The 22,104-nt window shown below is 41.0% G+C and overlaps 1 protein-coding gene across 11 annotated transcripts in view; it reads left to right on the top strand.

Annotated features, from left to right (window-relative positions):
- The window catches only part of RAD51B (RAD51 paralog B), a 400,284-nt gene that overhangs the window by 281,187 nt on the left and 96,993 nt on the right, over nt 1–22,104 (top strand). For 3 of the 11 annotated variants that reach the window (XR_011739354.1, XR_011739356.1, XR_011739355.1), the window contains exons 11-12: nt 1,135–1,238; nt 7,661–7,961. The exons of 6 other annotated variants lie outside the window; for them this stretch is intronic. Coding sequence is in view for 1 of the 5 variants with exons in the window: in XM_071809293.1 (XP_071665394.1) it covers nt 1,135–1,226 (92 nt within the window). In the remaining 4 variants the exon portion in view is untranslated. The remainder of the gene's footprint in view (nt 1–1,134; nt 1,239–7,660; nt 7,962–22,104) is intronic. 2 more of the 11 variants (XR_011739359.1, XM_071809293.1) reach the window with 2 other exon arrangements.

Below are 22,104 nucleotides of genomic sequence, written 5' to 3'. Positions count from 1 at the left end.
AACGGCATCACATTCACCAGCTTGGTTGCTTACTCGTAGGGGTACATTCGCCGAACATTTTAAGCACTCCAGGAAGAAAGAAGAAACTGAGGACTTCACTATCTTTTATTAACATTCTCTTTCCAACACAAATCACACTGAAGAAGACAACAGATAAATCCCGATGTAACTTGATTATTAGTTGTTGAGATATGCATTTATTACAAGAAATGGGAAACAGATTACACCAGCAAACACATCTGGCCTCAGACTGGCCTTCAAGTCGTCCAAAAGGAAGCACGAAATATGGCGTTGTTTACAGCCAGGCACTTAGGATCCCACACAGCTGCAGGGGTGAGAGGCAGCGGAATAAACTCTCGAGACAAGCTGACAACAGCTCCACTGCTGGGGTGCCCCTTTTGCAGACGAGACAACAACAGATGAAGAAATCTTGAGAATGACCCAGAGCAGTGCTCATTAGTGAATGAAGCGCGGGCAGGAAACAGGACAAGATTCCTTTTGTCATAGTTTTTCACCCAGCTGTCCTTCTGTCCCACAGCCACCCACATGCAATCAAATATAGTCGTAGTCAAACTCCAGAAAAGTTATACAAATAAAACCTCCTGTGATTGCACACAGACCCCTTCTAAGTTACATGTACCCCATTAGCAAGGAATGAAAAATTGCTGGGTTTAATCCAGGCGTGTTTATCATTGCAATTGAGACTTATTGCGAGGGGTTGTATTCAGGTAAAGCTGACAGGATCATGTAATTCCTCTTACTTATGTCTGTCTGTCTGTTTCTCTGCGTATCTGCTGTTTATTATTGATTACTAGCACTTCTACTACATCTGTTGTATTTCCTTCATATGATTTTTACTTTATGCAGGTATACACTCTCTTTGTGTAAAACAGATGTGTGTGATTCCCAAAATAACAGCATTAGCAAGCAGAGGAAAACTTTCTGGACTTCTAAAATTGATTCTCTGAGGAATCAAATGCTATTTTGAGATGTTTGAGTTATCATAATGACCTCAAGACTCCAGCTTCTTGGGATCTTCTGCTTGTCAGTGCAGCTCACTGAAAATCTTGCACAAAGGTTATTAAAAACTTTTTTTCTTATGAACGGAAAGCGGTTTTTACGTATATTTTTCAGGTGGAGTAAAAAACCAGAAATATTTTACAGACGACTCTATAAAGATCTCTCCTTCCAAACGGCTGCTGTCTGCTGCTCCACCAAGAGTGTGACTGCAGGGTGCTGTGAGTAGTTACACTCTACTCGGTATTTATAGTCCTTTCATGTTTGGCTCTACTCCTCAGCAGCAGTGGCCATTTTTAAATAGAGCAGTTGTGTATGAGATTCCTCTGAAGGGAAGCTTTTAATGCATCAGCGCTGGGGTTGAGCATCAAGAAAAATGTGTCGCATTTGCAGCTTATTGCAATTATTTAAAAAATCATGGATTCATGCAGTCTTGAGCCATCCAGTGTCCTGTGTTCTCTGAGTGTTTAAATGTGTTCTTTAAGAAAATCAACACACAAGGAAATTAATAAAGAAAACTGATCGGAACATCTGGAGCTGAGAACACAGAATGTTGGTCTAGGGTGAAGTACGCAGAAAACACGCTATGCTGAGAAGTGAACAACAGTAAGTGTAGGCAGTTCAGAAAGACAATGAAGAAATTGCCCTTTCTGAGATTGAAGAGGATGATGTATCCAGCTCTCCTTCCTTCTGTGTGACAGGAGGGGAAGAAACAAAGATGTCTACACGGAGTGGTTTGATAGCAATAAGGCAAAAGCGTTTTGACCATAATCGTATTAGTCCTGGTGTACAGCAATGCTGACAGCCCTGCTGACAGTCATCTACAACTGCAGTCACGAGAAACAGCACTACGGGGATATGATTTTCTTCTGTCACCCTTTACCATGGTGAGAAGACTATTGTGCTAAAGCCTCTGAGCTGTCATATCATATTAATAACAAAAATAATTCTCCTGTTTACCTGTTGTAGCAGACTAGTTTGCCTTTTCTTTTTGATACTTGTTAGAGCTAATCTAGAATAGGTTTTCTGGACAAAAGGAGAAATAATTTTGCATCCCATTGGCATGGGCTTTGTTTCTTCTTTCACTTGCCCTGAGGAACCCAGAACTGGTTATTTAGAGGATAACATAGCAATATATCATCTTTAACGCTTGTTCTCCCAATGTACCTCAGCACTGATCTGAAGCAACTCTGTCTTGGTTCAACACCCCTTTGTACAGATCCCACTTGAGTAAGTCCACCTGTGTATCATGGCATTTTTTATACCCACAAGTATCTACACGGAGCAAGTCTAAGACCAACTTATTCCACCTTAGCTACCAGAGAGACATAAGATACAAAGAGGTCATAGTTGCTAATGAAAGTGATTTTAAGTTTAACTGGGAAGGGGTGCTGCAAACTATCAGAACAGTCTTTGAGACATCTGGTTTGCCACCTTTGAAGTCTCATTAATATCTCTTCTGTCTTTAATGGTAGCTATCAGACATTACTGCATCTCCTCTTACCAGTGTGTCTGGGTGCTGTATCACTAGGGCTTTTACTTGTGTATTTTTCCCCCCACAACCCTCATTTCTCATCTTTATTTGAATCACGGGCTTGTTCAGCAGGTCAGCTAATGGAGAGCAGATTTTTTACTCATTCTGGTTCTTTTTTTCCCTTTTTGCTCTATTTATATAACACACAATTTGTAATCTTTTTTAAACCAAAGAAGAGAGAAGTCTTGAGTTCATCTAGATTAAAATCAGCTGCAGCCTATTAATGGACTCGGCCCAAGTCTGAGACTTCAGGAAACAAAAACACTGGACTAAATTAGACTGAACTGGCCCCTGTCTCCTGGTGAGGGATTCATATAGTGAAAGGAAAGGGGAAAAGAGGGGTAAAGGGAGAGGATCTCCATGTGGTTTTAATTCATTTCGATTCTCTTCCTGAAGCTAATTTACCCAACACAAAGGCTCTGTAGTGGGCAGCCAGCTTTTTAGAAGTTTGGCTTTCACTGATAAACAACTCAATTCCTGTTCTGAAGTTCTGAGATAGCTCAGACCTGTGTGTAATCAGCTGAGGTTTTAAGTGAGTATTTTGGTACAGGATATTTCAATTACATATTAGAGTCCTTTCATCATCTGTCAAAGTGTATCCTGAAGACTTTCAGATAATTGATCTAACTCCTCCATTCATTCTCTCCCCAGAAACAGACAGTGAATTGTCTCGTTGAAGAATCAGATCGGCAGACACATGGGCATGTTGAGCCAAAAGTACTTCCACTGGCGTGGCCCTCTCAGAAGACAGTTCTTAGTTTCTTCTGAGCATAGCAACCTTATGCCACTGAAGTAGCAACATACTGTTCTCTGCTGAAGGGAAAATATTCAAATGTCTTCTTCGGCATTCGATCTTTTTAATTGCATTCTTAGTCTCATTGGTGTGTGTAGTCCTTTAACTACACGCAAGAAATTATGTCTTTGCTCTAAAAAAAGCAGACAGTGGGTAGGGAAGTGAAGCAAACAGTAAATCATTAGCTGGAAATTATTTGAGCGATTATGTTAGGCACAGACAGTTTTTGGTTACAGCTTTCATGTACTTAGTGGCAATAACTTGTAATCGAAGCAAAACTAAAAGGCAAATGACGAGATTAATGGAGGACTGAGATGGAGGAGGGAGTGGAACTGAGCCTTGAAAGGAAGGATTGACTGAGACAATATCTGTGGGTGTATGGTTTCCCAGTGCTTCAGTCCCATGTGCAAATATTTGTTACGGTAAATGAGTGTATGCAGGGCACACATCTATCTCTGACTGGCAAATAAGCCACAACAATCAGCATCAATTGTTCGTTGCTCTTTTAACTGTGTCCTAGGAATGAATAATATAAAATGAAATAAGGTTTTAAGACTGAGGTCTGAAGATACCTGTCTTCAACTGCTAATTCCTGCCAGTTTTGTATAATAGTGGACAACGGAATTTCTCCATGTCCTGTTTTCCATCTTCTTTTCTAATTTACAGAGATACTGAAGTGTTCAGTATTACATGTAGGATGCTCCATTTCTACAGTGTTAAAGGCCATATATACATACGCAGATAATCCAGGTATTTCACAGTTTTCAAGACAGCCTTGTATATCCTTATCTGGGTATATTTTTCCAAAGTCCATTTTGCATTTTCATGGCTTTCCTGCTTTATGACTCAATTCAAGCAAAGGTTTAAATGAACACATAGTCCCTTATACTTTACGTGACTTAAATAATTTCTCATATTTATAACAGGCCATCTGGAGACTAGGTTGAGTGTGACATGGTTTTTCCATGGGATTCTCATGCAGTCCTTCCTTCTCCTGAACATGTGCTGTACTGCCCCCTCAGCACCCAGTCAACCTCCCATGTGCCACAATCCTCTGAAAACAGGCCAGAGGTGCTGCTGAGCTTCTGGGAATTAGACTTATTTTTTTAAAGGATAAATCAAGTTTGATTTGATGTACCGGTGCTGTGAGAGACTACTTGAATATCAAGGTGAAGAACTAGAAATCTTCTCATCATTTCCTGACCATAGTTTTGGCGTTTCCTTGCCAAAACTTAAGGCATTGTACAGCTGAAATAAAGTGACCCAAAGGTTTTTGGATACTGTTAGGCGTCCGGGTTTCTTCTAGGCCTTCCTCAAATGCTGCTATAAGAGAACTGGTCTACTGTCCTTTTCAGCTACTTTATTTTGTTATTTTGCTTTTTGTTCTGTCTGTAAGTCCATTATTTGTCTAACGCTCAGACTGATCACTTCCTCCCCTCTCACCTACACATGTGAGATGCTGATGACTCCAACAGAGACGGTTAAAACTTTATTCAGACATCATTGGAAATAATTAACCATCTAGGACCGGGCCAAGGATAAGGTGTGGTTAAAGGATGAAAGTGAGGTCCTTTTCACCTGTTTAATGGGTTTCAGAGATTATTCATAAGGCCTATCAGTATTCTGAAAGAGTAAACTAATTTTGGCTGGCTTTGGATGGTTTTCTATAAGAGGAAACCTGTTCTTCACATTTTCTACACCCTCCCCTCCCAAAAAAAAAAAAAAACAAACCAAAACGCAAACCCAGACAGTTTTAAGCTTTTACTATTCCACTTCCTTTTAGTGACAGCTAGCAAAATAGCAAAGAAATAATTACACTAGTTGGATGTAGTAAAAATTAGGTACTTAACACTGGCTTACAGTAAGCCTCATGTTAGGATCTGCTTCATATGTTGACAAAGATGCCATAGTAATCCCCAGCACTTTCAGGAGCAGAGCTGCACTACTCATTGCCCTGATAGCCACATTTGGGGCATCTGTTCCCATTAACCCCCTTGCCTTGTGAGGTCCAGAGCTTGCATAGCCTGTGTTTTTTTACAGTCTTTTGTTTTTAGCAATTACTAAACAAAGAGGTATTTAACTGTAGCCTTATTTAGCTTGAAAGGAAATGTAGTGCTAGATCTACCAGTTTCAACAGATTTTAACCCAAGACATAACAAAAAGCCGCAGTCTTTTTCTTCCATTAATTCAAACCTTGAAGAAACCAGATATGTTTGAACAAAAAATTGCGGGGAGAAGAGTGGGGTTCATACAGTCATTTCAAGGCATCAAGTTATGATGTGGAAGTTATTTTCAATAAACCTGTTTTCAATGTGTTTGCAAAGTTGGGCAACTTGCTACATTGCTTACTCTCAGTTCACAATGTGAAAGTTGTCTTCACAACCATAAAGCTAGAAATATGCTTTTGAGAAGGAGAGAAAAGATTTGAGAGTGTAGTAGTCAGTCGCCATGAAAAAAAAATTATTTTGATATTCTACCATGACCCTGTGCAATTTGATCCTTCCCTGTCATATAAAATGGTGCAGTGATAAAGTCTTGATCCTGGAGATTCCCAGAGATGTGACACAGCAAAGGTGATGTGCTATTTCTGAGCAACTGTACCAGGCTCAGCTCTAGATACCCATGTGCTATCAAGGGCCTGTAACACTTGCTCACATTTACCTGTAGAGAGGAAAAAGCTCACAATTTTTCAGTTTGTAACTACATAAAGTTCTCTGCAGAGAGCAAGCAAGAAAGAGATCCTGCTTTTGTGTTCTTCTCGTGGCCCTGTAGCTGACCACACAGGAGCGTGTGCAGCCACACGTGCCCAGGCACCCAGAGCTCAGTGCTCCTGAGCACATGTGCGTTTATGTGACTCACAGTAAGTTCCACTCTCTGGGCTGGTGGCTGTTAACAGAACAGGAAGCATGGCCTATTGGGAGGATTTATTTTAAGAAGCTATTGTACAATTTTGGTTCCTTTCAGCTTCAGTGTTCGTTGTCAGCATATGGCTGCTCTCCTGGGGATGCTCTGAGTGAGCTGTACAGCCGTCAGTGTTGTTTCTCATTTGCCTTGCTGTGCTCCAAACTTAGGGTGGTTTCAGAGAGCTCTGCTCACCTGCCAGGTCAAGCTCCTTGGGTGCCACTTCTCAGAAGGTAACCAGCAGCAGGTAACCCTGGCTGCTATCAAACCTGTTCAACTTTCTTTAGAACTATTCCTGCTAGTGTAACAGTCTGCCAGTACTTTACCGGGAAACATAGAACCTTCAGGGAGCTTCAGCATGTACAATGATCTGGGGAAACTCTGGGCAGAAGCTGCTGTACAAGGTGTACACTTGCTCACACTCTGAAAAGTAGGTTTAGGAATAAAAGGCAGAATAATACAGAGGAGCATCCTGAAATACAATAGGTTTTTTACAGGAGGATCTTCATAGTCACTGCAATACATTACCTGTGATGCTTCTTAATACTTTCTGAAATTCTGAAATGAGATGGCTTTATCATCTAGAAAGCTCCAAGCCTGGGAGTTTTGCTGCTGGTCTCTCTAGCAGCTGTTGGGGAACAGGCCATGAGTTCTTCCTTATCACCACTGCCTGGCGAGCAAACAATACACTTGGAGTTATTTCGGTTTGCATTTAATCTGGTGGTGAACATAGGCATAGAGCCTGAAGCAAAATGATGGAGGAGGAATGGAGTTATTGGCTTCAGTCACCAGCAATTTTCAAGAAAACTAAGATGGCTCACTCTGGTGCATTTTTCAAGAGCTGGATATCCTGTGCATTGTTCTCAAGATTTCATGCTGGGCAGCACTTTGTGGATCTTTTGTACCCACAGGCTTCCAAGCAATATAGGCCTCCCAGCATGGGTCAAATTCACTGACACTCTCTGTCTTCTTGCATGCAGCCATTTTCACAAGAGTCTCCTAATGTTATCAGGTTATTTATTTATCTTCCTTAATTTAGTTCTGAAAAATCTGTCTCTTACTGTTCAGAGAGAAGAAGGCTAGTCAATAAAGGCAGAAATTGGAGAACAGCTGGCTGTGTTAGTAGAGCTCTGAGAATCCAGTCATGCTGGTTTTCTGAGTGTACTTAGCATTTTGCTTTGATGCTGTTGAGTCCTGTACAGTGAAGGGTGAATACAAAAGTAGAATGCTGGTACTAGCCCAAAACTTCAGATTTTTATCATTTGTTATCTGAATTTCACATACCTGCAAAATTGGGATTGAGGTTCCACAAAAGAAGCTTTCTTTTGAGGTTTTTGCTTTAATTTGTGTTAGATCTATACAGAAAGTGTCTTGCAGCATATTATTTGATTTTTTTCTTTTTTTTTCTCCATCAGGAAATAAAGTTCCTGAAGTTCTAAGCCCGGGCAACAAGGTGAAATAAGATTGACGACACTCGTGTAGACAATTTCACACATGTTCAGAGGTTTAGTCTTCAGATTTTTGCCAAGTTTTGTATAAAAGTGTGGTCTGGCTCTGATGTTATCCAAAGTGATTCATCTGCTTGTCACTGTCTCCTGAGTGGGTGAATCACGCCGTAGATCTCCAAGATGCATTATCAACATACACAGACAGAGGTACACCAGACAATATACTGTCTTGAGGTCAACCCGTTTTCATATAAGCGACAACTAGCAGGTACGTGGAAATGGAGATCTAGAAAACCTCTTCCTGGTTTTCTAGATTCAAAAGTCTGATTTTTGATTCCTTCTGACTAGAAAAAGGTGAGGCTGAGAAAGACACAAGCTTGCCTATCAGAAGAATAAGTTTCTTTCCTGATATCGAGCACTGTAGGTGGGAAGATTATTTTCTTCTTCCTGCTACATCCCCTGCCGCTTCTGTTTTTTCCTCAAATTTTGCTTGGCAGTATCCGTTGGAAGAGACTGTCCTGTTTGGAACAAAACCTTATTTCATTTTCCCCTACCCCCACTTTCCTTTTTTTTTATACTAGACAAGAAAACTGGGTCGTTTGAGGAATAAAGATCACGTTTCTCTTTCTACATCTGCTTTTCTCCCCAACCTTCTATCTGTTGATTTGACTGATTTGCAGCCCTTCCTTCCCCCCTTGCTGTTAACTAATGGCCTTTGGTATTAAGCCAGCCTTTCAGTGCGCACACCACCATGCCAACGAGAGTGTGTGCAGCTATTCTGTCTGCTTTGGAAGGCTACAGATGCAGCCAGAGCTAGAACAATTCCCGTATTGATCCCGCACTTGTCAGTTAATCCGTCACAAGGCATGGGAATCCTAGCCCCTTCCACATCTGCCTGCATAACTGCAGGGAGAAAACCAATTCTCTGAAGCTCTCACCAGGGAACAAGAAAGCGAAGAGAAATGGGAGCGAGGGCTGGGAGCTGCTGGGCTGGAGGGCCGTGAGATCGCCTACCTGCTCCGCCCTTTCCCCCGGCTCCTTTTCATCCTCTGGCAGGTCAGCAGTATCAGGTTTATGTTAGCGAACCATGAAGCTTATCAAATAAATACTGCAGCAGCAGGTGTTTGGCTGTCTCCACAGGCCAAGTCTAACAAGGTTGATATTGTGTCTGTGGCCAAAGTAATGCGGTAATTACTTTTCTGGGCTTGGAACCCCCAAGAGGTTGCTGGGAATCAGTTAGAAAAACAAACCTTGCTAAGATCAGGGGATTTTTAAAAAGGAACAGTGGTGCTCTCTGTGCCAGAAGGACAGGCATTTCAAGTGCAGCATCCAGTGTGGTGCCCCATCCCCTTGTAGCTTGCTCGCATTACAGGGGCCCAGGACAGAGGCAAAGTGCTTGAATCTGGTCTCTCACATCAGGACGGGCAGCTGATTTTGGCCCACGGTGGCATGTGAAAAAGCAGCTGCTTTCTTTAAAGATGTTAATGAGGTACTGCAAGAAGAGCAAACCCCAGATTTGGGGAGCTTTTGCAACCCCATCTATATAAATCAAAGAGACTTGCAAACCACGAGTTGCACAGCGTAGTTTTCCACTGATGTCTGTTTCCTGCTTTAGAGCATTTATCTTGTAAGCTATGAGTGCAGAAACTGAGGTATGGACCATGATGCGCCCTAATTACACCAAAGGAAGAGTGAGATCTCAGAGCGCAGCTCGGCTGTGCTGTACCCCTTTATCTCAGGTACACCGTTCCAAGGTACGGAGGGAAAGTTACAACAGCTCTGTACAGTGGTGGCATTTTGAGGCAGCAGTCTTGATTGTTCTTTTTGAAATAATATTGATCATTTAGGCCAAAGCTTCTTCCCTGTAGCTGATTACTACACATGATAATGCCTGTTATCGTAGGGTCATTTTAACCAGGTTTAGTAATTGGCAAAATGTCCTGAGCTACTGGAAATTTCTTCTGCTGCTGTGTGGTTGTCCAGGAGACCAGAATTTGAAAGTGAGAAGAGGAAGAATGCAAAACTAATTAGACATGCATAGGATTGCACATTAGATTTGAACCTGGCATGTTTAAAAAAATACTTTTATAAAGAACCTATAAAATGCTTTCTAGCTATAAGGAATTCTTTAGGCATCCTTCTCTGCTGTTGAATCAAGCTACAAAGCAATGGCTTTGTCGTAATGAGTAAATTTTCCCAAGCTAAGAAAGTTAACATTTCATTAACGTCTGGCAACGCATTCCCATTCCTACTGTTTATGTTAAGCTCTATTTTTGCATATTACCTTGTATTATGAAGACCTGGTCCTTTGGTGATGGTCCAAAGATACCATGCCATTTGCTCTGTGTTCTTCAGTGTTTCTTGCTAAAGTGTTTTGTTCTCGGTATATTGTTGTGCTGAGCACACTGTAACTGAGTGTGCTGTAAAGCCCTGCTGTGAATGCCATGGCATGCCTGTCCCCAGTGTTTAATTTTGTGCTGGGAATACTGTGCACTTGGAGGCAAGTGCTCTGAGTAGGTCAGACACTTGCTTCTTAAAGGTTTGCAGTGGCTTTCCATAAACACTGCCTGAATGTGGCAAGTAGTGAAGAACTGCAGTACTAGAGCTGCTAGGAGGGAAGATATTACGAATTGCCTCAGCATTATTGCTTTAAAGTCTAACCTTAGTCTGCTCTTCAAAATGGTGTAAATGTTGCTTTCATAGTAATTTCACCATGCAGTAAACGCGATACAGACCAGCCAAAAATCAGGCAGAGTATGTGCCTCCTCAGATGGCCAGGATGGTGCTTATAGAGGTCCCTACTTTAATTTGGGACACAGTTGCACAATATAGACAGTTTTGTTTAACATGGTACTTTGATTTATATATATATATATTGCTGAGCCACTAGTACAACATTTAGGAGGACATACAAAACAGCTTAATCAGGATTGATTTTTTAATCACATCTTTTGCAAATATTCAGGAATGGCGTCTGAAAGTTATCATTTGGAGGAACTGCTGCTGCAGAATTTGGCATACTTGCCTATCTGTACTGAAGTCACAGATTCTTGGGGGAGATGAATAGCCATATATTTATTTTTCTGAAAAAGCATCTACCAACTATTGCCAACTATAATAAGCGATGTATATTATTAATACTGTAGAGGAATGGATCAGCAAGAAGCCGTTAAGGAGTGAGCTGTATGACAACATTAAAAACAGGCTGAGGCGTGTTGGGATTGGTGCTGCAGTGGCAGAGCTGTGGATGAGAACCTCACACATGACTTATCAGTGCTCACCTGAGTGTAACCAGACATGAACCAGAATATGTTTGCTATTAATATTGCAGCTGTGATTTTTTTTTTTTTTTTTAACTTTTGTGATGAGAAGAATGTGCCAGCTTTTATGCGTGTGTGTGTTCTGGCAGTGGAAGGATGAAAGTGCTAACAGTTTCCATATGAAAGCAAGGGCATGCCTTCTCTAGGCCCAAAACAGTTACAAAAGTACCTCATAAAGCTCAAGAAATAATGGCAAAGAGGAAAACAAGTGGCAGGAGATTAGACCACGGTATTTTATATACTGTGATGTTTTGTGTAGTCATCTGGAAAGAAACAGAAGAGACCTTTTGAAGATCATTGATTGGAAACAATCTTTATTACTGATCAGGTTCACCTTTGTCAAAAATATGATTATTTAAATATTAGGCATCTTTTACTCCCATGACACAAAAATGATTCAAAGACTTGACCTGATAGATCAACTGTTAAATGGCTCATTAGATTAGATAAGGGAGTTGGAATGTATTTGATATTAATATTGCATCCCTACATACCATATGAAATCTCTCTTCATCTATCATCTAGTGAAATACGTTACCTGAGTATAGGATGTCATCTGCATGCTCTGCAGTATTCTGAAGGAGGGGGATTGGCTTGGATATTGTTTTTGCTTTTACTACTTTTTATACCCAATAGAAAAATGTGTTAGTATTGACTATAAGGAAATGAAAACATGTTGAAGTTTTCAGGAATTGGTAATGGACAGCAGAGTTCTCACCTAATAGCCAGTTTACATTTAAATCTGAGCTATATCAGAAAGAAGAAAAAGAACTCTTCAAACCAGGCTAAAGAGAGTGGATTTCATTCCATTCTTTAATGGAGCAGATTATTCCTGGCATTTTAATATAGAAATTGCCAACATGAATGGAGTTACATGGACCCCTGCAAAGATTCTCCTCTAATATAAAATAACGAATATTGTAATTTCTTGTCAGATTCCCAAAAGAAGGTAGTGGCGTGATCTACTTGACAGGATGGTAAAAACGTATCTGTCACTTAAATTAAGTCGCTATTTTTTCCTTGATTAAGAAGTTCTGTTACTCCATGGGCCAGATTCATCAAACTTGTTTTTTCTGTAGCCCGTTTCCATTCATGGCTTATGATCAAAACAGGAGTTTAAATCTCCAGAATTAATCTTAAGCCCTTAATACACCATGTGATTTCTGACCCAGTAAGGACTTGCATCTTACAGTATCGTGTAAAGCAAGAAAGTGATCTCAGCCTTCTCATTTCTTGTCTGAAGTTGCCGAGAGCCACTATGGAAACACATCAGTGTAACAGTGGTGCAGTTGCTGAAATGTTTCCAATTGAACTCAAAAAAACCAAACCAATCCCCACCAAAACAAAGCCTTATTTCTGGAATTGTTGAAAAATTGACCATGAGAGTTGATTTATTTCAGATGTCATTTAGCTTTTCATTATATTTTTCTAAGCCTGTGATGAGGAGCCATTGATCAGTTAGTAGCATGGTATATGCACATATTTTGTGTTCGGGAGTCAGTCTTGATGTGACTGTGAAGTATGCGTAGAGGTTACCTGAGCAGAGTTTCTCTTCTTCTGGGTTAAGTTAAGTACTTAAGTTAAGTTGAGTACAGTACTGAGTTTTTAAGCATCATTTGAACAATCAGTGTTGCTTGAATGACTTGTCATATCCCTGCCAAATGCTTTTGCGTTCTCAACATGGACTTTTTTTTTTTTTGGTGACCTGCTTTCAATTAAAAAATGCCGAAATGATCCCTTGACAGTTTTATCATGAGGTAATTTCAAGTGCTCATATATTCCAAAAAGTGAGTCTGAGGCAATGGTTGGAGGCGCTTGCTAAAGCATGCAGTTACAAACTCTTAATAGAATTCCCTGGGGAGTCTCTCTTGAACAACTGCTTGGGCAGAATTGCTTCTTGTCATCCCTAAGACAACTGGTTACCACTGTCATTTAAAGTCTCTGGAGACAGTGTGATGATTTTTAGGAAACATATTCAGCAGAAAATAAATAGTACTCAGGTCTTCAGGTAGTTTAACCTGATTAGCCTTGGGAATGCATGTAAAACTATACAGTGCTTACTGTGAACAGTGTGAGATTCAGACTGACTTTGAATTTAAAAAATTCAAATAAGATTTCAGAAAGGTCTGTCTGGAATGCTGCAAATTTCCCTGTTGACTTTTTGGAGTGTGAGCCATCTTATAAATGGTTCATGCTGTTAATGCTAAGTAAATAGGTGTTTTGAGGTCCATTGCATGGGAAACATATGAAGTCTGTAGTACCAGATGGAAGTCCAGTGTGTTTGGAAATTATACACTCCAGTTTCTCTTGTTAAGCTATTGGCTTTGTCTACTTTCCTCTTTCTGAAGTTGTCTTGCTCAAAAGTCTCACTTTGGTCCATTTTTTGTTACATGTATCTTTTCTGTGCTAGTTTTTAAGGACGCAGTGAGAGTGTTAAAAAACATGTATGTATCTATCTATCTATCTATCTATCTATCTGTCTATCTGTCTATCTATATGTATTAGTAAGACTCACATAAATAAAAAATTCCTTGTGTATTTTGGAACAGTGGTCTTAGGCCACTGTTAAGGTTCTCATTTCTGAATAATTTAATACATTAGAAGCTTAACCAAGGGGTATCAAAGGATATACCTTTGGCCAGGGGAGAGTAGTTTGGCAAACAAAAGGTAGGAATGGTAGACATAGGAGGTCTTTTAGTATGTTTCCACCAGGCAGGATAGATAGAAAGAAAGCAAATGCAAAAGAAAACTAAAGGAAAGAAAATAACCATAAGGGAGAAAAAATTAAAGGACAGTACCCAAACTGAAAAGCCATTGAGGAGAGAGAACCATCTGAGGAACTCCAAAGGGTAGGAATGGAAAACTGGAATTACAGAGGGACTTTAAATAAAGTCAAGCCTAAAGCTTTGTCCATGCTGCCAAAAAATCTATTTTGCTCAATTTTGGCTAAGCAAGATAAACATTTTTTCTGGCATGTATAGGTGGTGGCCCAAGTTTGTTTGTTACAAGTAGGTCAAAAAAAGCCTTCCAAAAATGTTTTTGCCTAGTCTGGTGAATTGTGCTAAATCGTATTTTTACTTGGAGTCAAATAATTTGACCCCACAGAGGCTGCCCAAACACTGAGGCAGATCAGACACAGTTGGATTTCACAACTGGTTTTACGTTCGGTGGTTTTAGCTGTGTGGATGTGGCTTAACTGCAAGATCCCGTCAGAGCTCCCAGGGAAGGAGCACCCTGAGGAGCATTCTCCAGCTCTGCCAAACATCAGGAACAGCGTGAGCAGGGGAGACTCAGCGCTTAATGGTGTTCATGTCTGTAGTGTAAAATCACGACAAAAACGCCCGCAGCAGACAAAGAAACCGCGGACACAGACAGTAAGTGTGAGTGTGCTTGTTCTACAACAGCATGCCATGTGTGTGGCTCCATTTCGTACAGCCACAGAGGCCCAAAGTGGATCAGAGACCTGCTTGCAGAGGGGGAAAAGTGAATGAATATTGCCTTTCTTTGTCTGGTTTCACAAAGGTTTGTTACTCGCTTGGAGCTGAGCCCAGTGGTTCTGCCTAGTGCATCTTCCCAAGGAGCCATTCTGCTGGGTGAGGATCACCAGGTGCAGACATTTGACTGGCCACATAAGACCATAGCTAGGTTTCAGGTTGTAGGAATGCCAGTCTCCCAATTCATGTTCACCAGCAGGTGGCCAACTGAAGGCCAGTTTCTGCAACAATTGTGGTGCTCATCAGCCCTCCCAGTGAGTGATCTAAGGGAGCTCAGAAATCTGTTCACTTTGTACTTCTGGGCTGTCCTTTTGCCACTTTTGCTCCCTGAACTTCTTGTGGAGAAAGATGAGCACTAGCACTTAGGGAAGCAGCAAGGCTGGATGAAGGAGAGATGGAGGACTGCATGGGACTGTGTCTTTTTCTAGCCTTTCATGGTAACAGCAATTTGGCTCCAATGTCAAACCAAGTGGGACAGTAAAGCAAAGCTACTTGCTTCAGGATAGCATACCCTCAGCTGCAGGTGTTGTAGTGGTAAAAAAGACTGGTGGCACAAGCCCAAGGAAAGCTGTATGTTCCCATTTTTTTCTACGAAACAGACAACTCGAGGTTTTTTTAGAAGCTCTGACAAACCTGTGAGAACCCTAAACTAATAAAGTGTGGCTTGATACAGATCTGTACCTTGTGGTTTGTTGACTGTATCTACAAGTTTTTTCTGCAGTTGGCATACTTAAAAGTCCTCTCTGTGGATTCAATGGGATCTAATAATGGGCAACTTAATAAGCCAACCAGAGAAATTTACAAGTGCACTCTCCTCAGTCATCTGTTGTCACTGAATTTCTGTAACCTCACATATGTTTGAGAACCCCTCCTTTGTCAGACTTGGTTGAAAGCAATCAGTGATTGAAAAGGTTATACACTGGGATACACAATGTGATTGCAAAAGTGTTCTTTGTGTAGAAAACCAGACTAAAACAAAACCCAATAAACAGTATTAGGAGGAAAATGACACAACTGCATTGTTTGACTTTAGTGACTGCAAACATGATTTTAAGGTTTCTTCTTCAAGCAATGTCTAAACGTCCTACTGCTTCTATTCAACAGAATGTTGCAACTTGAACCTGTTTGTTTTAGTTAAGCTGAGAAATGACTGGACTCATAAATGCTAAATCTAACTTTTTGTGTCAGTTTCAGTGCACGCAGAAGAGCTAATAAGGACCTGTGAAACTGATTCTGGCTATTAGAAATATGGTCTTTATCCCTGGTCCTTAGACAGCTTCTGAAGCTGAGAGTGCTCCATGGGATGCAGGGTGTTAGTTTTGGGCAGCTAGCTAAAGGCTTCTTCATCTTATTCAGCACCATTTTCTCTGGCGTGCCTCCATTCAGAGATATTTGGAAGAACAATGGTGAATTGATCCACTCAGCCTGATTTTTCTGACAGTCTGAGTACCTAAAGATCCTTGTGCTGTTACTGGTTGTTTTGTGATAGCATCTGTGACCCCTATTCAGTAGCCAGATCTCCACAATGTAAGGCACTGTGTACCCACAAAGACTGACTTCAAGTATGGTTTTTGGGTCATCCAGCAACTCAGTATGTCAAACTGGGCACCAAAACTCATGGCCAACAAAATCATAAACCATTTGAAAACAAACTCAGCTTAAAAAGACCACATGAATCACTATGTAAATGTTGTCCTGTTGTACACTGGAAACATTGCTGACTTGTGATTGGCGTGTTGATAAATTCCTGCAACCAACATCATGTGACGAAAGGGCTAACCCAACATCCAGCATTTCCTAAGCAGTCATAAATGGGATCACACTTCTTTATGAGCTCTCAGAAAGGGAAAATACATTTTCAAATTGCTGTATTGGCAAATAGGAAGGGCAGATGAGGAAAACCAAGAAGAAGAAATTTATTTACAGTAAGTGCCCAAAACCATAGATGAATACCAGTGCTTCATGAAAGAGTGCTGCAAACAATTTGAGCAGTCCATTTTTCTTGCAGAATTATCTAGCCATAAGCCATTCCCAGTAGATGAACAATGCCCACCAGTCTTTGCCAGCCAAAGAGAAAAGGGGAAAAAAACTTTGCACTGAAGTTGCTGTGGTCCTTTTTGCATTTGCAGTAGCTTTGCAAAGCAGTGTTCACAGTCATTCATTCTGTTTTCAGCAGTGTCCTTGACCATACCCCCTGCCAGTAACAGGACCTTTAAGTCCCAGAGAGAAACAAGTCTTTTTCTTTTTCTTTTCTTTTTTTTTTTTTTTTTTTTTAAACCAACTAGCAGAGGATGTGCTGAGCCAAAATAGAAATAGCAAGGTCAGGTCAGGGCAAGGCCCTGCATTTCATTAGCCAGGCCTGGCTAGGAGTGATTAAATATGTACAAGAGGCTTTGAATAGATCCAGGGAGGAGGGATGACATTATGGAATACAGAAAAATCATTATTTGGTGCTGTCAACTGACTAAATACAGGATGGTACTTAATTAGAGAGATAAAAGGAATTTATTTTAATTATTTTAATTTTGTAGAAGAGAAGGCATTTTTTTTTATTTTCTCTTGAGGAAGGGAGAGGAGAGTCTGGACAAAAAGCATAAGCCTGGCTTAACAGAATCCAGATAGCCTCAAGGTACATGTTGACCTTGCCTGCAGTTCTCATGAATCTAACTTGATGAAGATGCAGTAAAAAGTACAAAATTATATTGGCAATGGAATCGAGGCCCTGTTAAATTTTGGAGGTGCTCTGGTTAGAACTGATGACCTTCTGAGCACATTGCACTGTCTGTTTCGTTAGACATGTTAGAGAATTTGAAAAGAATGGAGCTTTGAAGCCGAATAAAGTACTGTGTCAAGTGGTGCTTTGGCTGCCCAGCGTGAATTTGCTATTGGGGCTGCCTGACTTAACTGACATTTTATAGCTGTATTGTAATTCTTGTATGACAATCACATTGTTGCATAGGCACCTAGGCACTGAATGCCCAGGGTTTGTAGTCCTTTTCCATAGAAACTGCCGGCCCAGCTGGTCGAAAATAGAATACATTTACATTTGTCCAGAGCACCAACAATAGCGTATTTGCAAAATTTCTAGGGGCTGTTTTCTTAAACCGGCCTGTAGGAATTTGGATCTCAACCTCAAACTTCTTCTGAAAGATGATTCCTGCAGTAGCATAGTGCTCCTTAGTGTCATGTTGTAAGGTCGACTCAGAATCAGAGGGAGATTTCTGTATATTCATTTTTGCATGAATGTAACTTGAAGCGTTGTGAAAGCCTAGATCTAGCTACAGTACTGCATTTACACCAGTATAAAGATACTCGTTCCTGTTACCTGTACTTTTCCTTCTGGTCCAGTACGTCTTGACTACCTCAGAATTGTTTTCTTGGGCAGTGTCTTAACTTGTTTGCTCTATTACAGTAAATATAAAACTTATAAAAAGTCTTTTGCTCTTCTGAAAGTCCTTTGACAGTGGAGCTGACATTAATGGTCAGTTCACTGGCAGGGGAATATGGTTTGATTTATATGTTTTCTTGCAAAGATGTCAGATTGACAGCACTGGGAACAGAAATACTCAGCTAATTGCCCAAACATGCAGCATATTGCAAACTTTGCCAACCTTTCACAGAGATAGTATCTTGATACTTGAGCATGAGAGCATATCTAAGCCTTCAGAGGGCATTCAGTGCTGAATTCGATAGGGCCTAAGAAGTGCTTTTTGTTAGATCTCTTCATGATTCACTAAGGTAAACAATGACCGTGAGTTTCTTTTGTGTAAAGCAATTGAACAGCCAGCCTGACCATAACAGCTCCGAGTCAGAATTAACAAGACCTACCGTTTCAAGCTTCTGTAACTTTATTCTGAAAGGTTGTAGATCCCACTTTCCATCCCAGGAGTGAGCATTTACCCTGGTCATTGTATCTCTCCTTGATGTTCCACTACCAGCAGTGACCAGTTGTGGGCCTGCAAGTTTAGATTGCACATTCTTTGAGATTTCTAAACTAGCACAAGTGTAAATTTAGTCTCTGAGGCTTGGTCAGAAGCAGTATTTGTCAATAGATGCCGAATCAAGACTATTCTTCCTGTGTACCCATCACAGCAAGGCCTAATTGTGAAACTTCTCGTTCTTTCCCTGACCTTTCCCACATGTGCTCTTCTTCTCCTCTTCAGGTTTCCCCCCTCATGTTTCTCTCATCCATGCCCTGCCCCATTTCTCTTCACCTTCTCTCCATCCACTCCTTTTCCATTTTTTTCTCCCTGCTCTTGCCAATTCCTGTCCTCCTGTGGGTCCCCATTCCTGCTGCTCTCCCTTTCTTGCATTGCATTATTTCCATCATCTGTCCCCACTTTTTTTTCATTTATTCATCTTCCTACTGCTTCTTATTGCCCTGCCCTCATTGTCACATGGAATAATACAGCGGTATTTTGAAAAGAGGGATGCTATTAGCAGCATTATATTAATCTATCTTACATCATTCATTTGTCCTGTCCTGGTAGGTTCATGTTACCAGTTGCCTTAACAGTGATGTAGTTAATATATCAAATTTTATTATTTTCCTTCCTTTTCGTTAGAAATCTAGGTGAAGGAGGGGAAGCAATAGGGATGGGCTTATTTGTCCTTGTCTCGTCCCATGAAATCAGGGTGGTTCGACTGTGGCCTCTTTCTGTGTGTAAGAAGGGGTAGAGGCCCTGCCTTGAAAAACTTGGCTTTTTCTTCCCTTGTGGTTTTCTTCCCAGCCCTTTTTTAAGTGAATGGAGAGGAGTAATTTTCTTGTGTTGCCGGCAGTCTTTTCTTTCCCTCCTCCCCTCGGCGCAGTCACGTCCCTAATTAATTGAATTCCCTACTAGACCTTTTGTGAGTCATTTCAATTACCCATTAGTGAAGCAGCCTGGGATTTCTGCTGTGTTTTCACTCATCTTCCTGGAATTTCTCTTCTCCTCCCTCCCCTCCTTCCCCTTTTAGTCACTCTGATCTGTGAAAAGCATTAGATGGACTTCAGCGCCGAGTGCCTATATTGTTTGCAGGCCCAGCTGCATACTTCCACACTCTGCCTTGTGCGTCACAGCTATTCATCTTGTTTTGTACTTGGCTCTGCTGCAGATGCTGTAAATATGGTAATTTTAGATTCCCTGATTGGAAAGGGTTGCAGGGTGGGTCTAAGTGGTAAGAGCACTGTTTGATTTGCACTAGTTCATTCTAGTTTCACAGAGTTTGGGGTTTTAAGGATGCAGCTGAAATGAAACATGGTTTTAAGGGCAGTTTCTTTTTTAGGGATAGGAGAGGGATAAATGCAAAGTTAGCTTTTGTACTGACATGCGAAAGTGCTGCCCCAGAAACTCTAGGGAGACTGGAATTAAATAAAACATGAACAGGAGGTACCTCTTCAGGTTATTGTGTAGGATGCCTTCACACACAGATAGCTGCAAAATATGGATGGATCTGAAAACTGCAAAAATGGAAAAGGTCCAAGATGGAGAGCTGTGAAAGGCAAATCTGGAATTTGACAGAAATGCCTTCAGTACTAAAGTAATGTAGACTTACGGCAATCCCTGAAGAAAAAAATCAATGAGGAGCTTATTTCTAAAAAATTTTTGAAATACTGGGTAGTACTGTAATAGGTAACATGCATTGTATTTCTGAAGAGAATAAGGCAGTGAAAAAGCCAGCTTGCTAAAATTATGATGGATGCAGTGAGTGTCAGAAATCTGATGTCTGGAGAATCACGTTTCTATTCTGAAATTGACTTTGTACAGCACATGAATCTTTCAAGCTCAGGGTAATTCCCAAGTGATACAGAGATACAAACAGCATCACTGGGAACCAACCTGCCGGAAATGTGCCTTGCCCATCCCAAGTTACAGAAGTAATTTAAAGTGCTCAAGCTATTATGATACTTCTATATTATTACAGTACTTGTCCCTGTGAGGTTAGAGTATTTCACGAGAGAGCTGACTTTTGATAATCAGGCTGTTGTGAGAAGGCTCCCTCTCACAGCTTCCCAGGGGAGGCTTATTTGTTGCAATGACGCAAAGTGAATTTATGACGGTTCCCTGTATATTGGTATTCATAGGTACTTTTATTTTTCCTCCTAGCTCGTTATCCAGTCAAAGGAGAGAGGAAGGAGTGGTGTCAAAATACTGCTTGGTACAGACACATCAAGGTGTTTATAGGAGACCCATTGGGAATTATTTTACCTTTTATGTCTTGGAATCTTGGCCCCCTAGTAAACAGCAGTGGATTTCAGAGGCTCATTAGATGACTCTGGTCTTCTGCCACTTCGCAGGGTGACCTTATTCAAGTTGAAACCAAGACATTGTATGTAAAAGAGAGAAAGGAACTAGTGTAGAGTTGAATATATGAGTCCCCTTTTTCTTCATGGGGCAGACAGCAGCAGGGCCCGTATCGTTTTATATGAAGTTATCAGGTTATGGCAACACCTTTTTTTAGCTGTTTGTGGTGGTGTTCTGTTTTCTTGCACACATACCATTGCTAGTACCGTGTTACAAGGTTTTGCGATTTGGCAGGTCTTGCACCTTTTTATTTCTTACGTATCCTCTTAGGTTAAGTCTTCCACTGCAGAGTCAGCTGGTGAGGACTGCTGCCCAGCTGCTGGGTTGAGTGGCAGCAGTGTCTGAAATGGAGCCTTGGTCCTGCTGTCACTTCACCTGATGAGCTGTCCAAGGGGATTCCAGCAGTGCCAGGGGTACTGGCTAATTTGCCCACACTCCAGGCAGCTTTCTGCACCTTTCCATAGTAACTGTTTTCCCAAGGGTACCCAGAGGGACCGGGGACTTCTCCTGCACTAGACCAAGAAAAGATGCCGTTTGTCACACCACAGAGCTGGCTCCTGTAGCACTGGGGACACAGCACATGTACTATAGGTGAAAACTCTGTTAGCCCTTCCATGCCAAAAAGTATCTGACATTCATTTACCTTACACAGGACCTAAATTCTCCTCCTGTAACGTTATTAGATTCCTTTATATATTTTTTACTGCAGCATAACACTGTTTAGCTCCTACAAAGTACTGCTATGTTTTACTCCAGAGCTGTTTGAATCTTAGTAGTGGATAAAAACCTGACACCAACTTAAATAACGTAGTTAGTTCAGTTGGTTAGTAAAGGAGGTGCAGAAATTTAAGTTTATTGTATTCCTAACCTCTCTTGGAGTTTTCACAGATCATAGGTCTGTGTGTACATATAAATCCACAATTTCTGAAAAGATGGTCCAATGTGGAGCTATTTTGGACTTTCAGGGTTCTGGAGTCTAAAAAGCCCTAGGGCTTGCTAGGTTCCAAATTACAGGCTATTTTCATTACTGTATCTTTTCTGAGAGGAAAATGTTGATTTCTCCAACAACCGAACAGTGACGGGGTTTTCTATTTTTACTTCTGGTTTGATACACAAAAACTAGATTTAGAATATGTCCACTGTATCCCTCTACACTGCAAAAAGGGAATGATAAAGATTATTTTCATTCCCCTTGTCTCAGTACTACCCAAGGGACTGGGTCAATGTCCGTACATGGAACACATGCTAGTGGTTGCTCCAGTATATGCCCATTTATAGCATTTCTCTAACAGCACCTTCTCCCTCAACTACAT

The sequence above is a fragment of the Patagioenas fasciata genome, chromosome 5, assembly GCF_037038585.1.
Source record: "Patagioenas fasciata isolate bPatFas1 chromosome 5, bPatFas1.hap1, whole genome shotgun sequence".
In the NCBI taxonomy this organism is placed as follows: domain Eukaryota; kingdom Metazoa; phylum Chordata; class Aves; order Columbiformes; family Columbidae; genus Patagioenas; species Patagioenas fasciata.
Note: the sequence above shows the minus strand (reverse complement) of the source record. Positions and strands in the feature narration are given on the sequence as shown.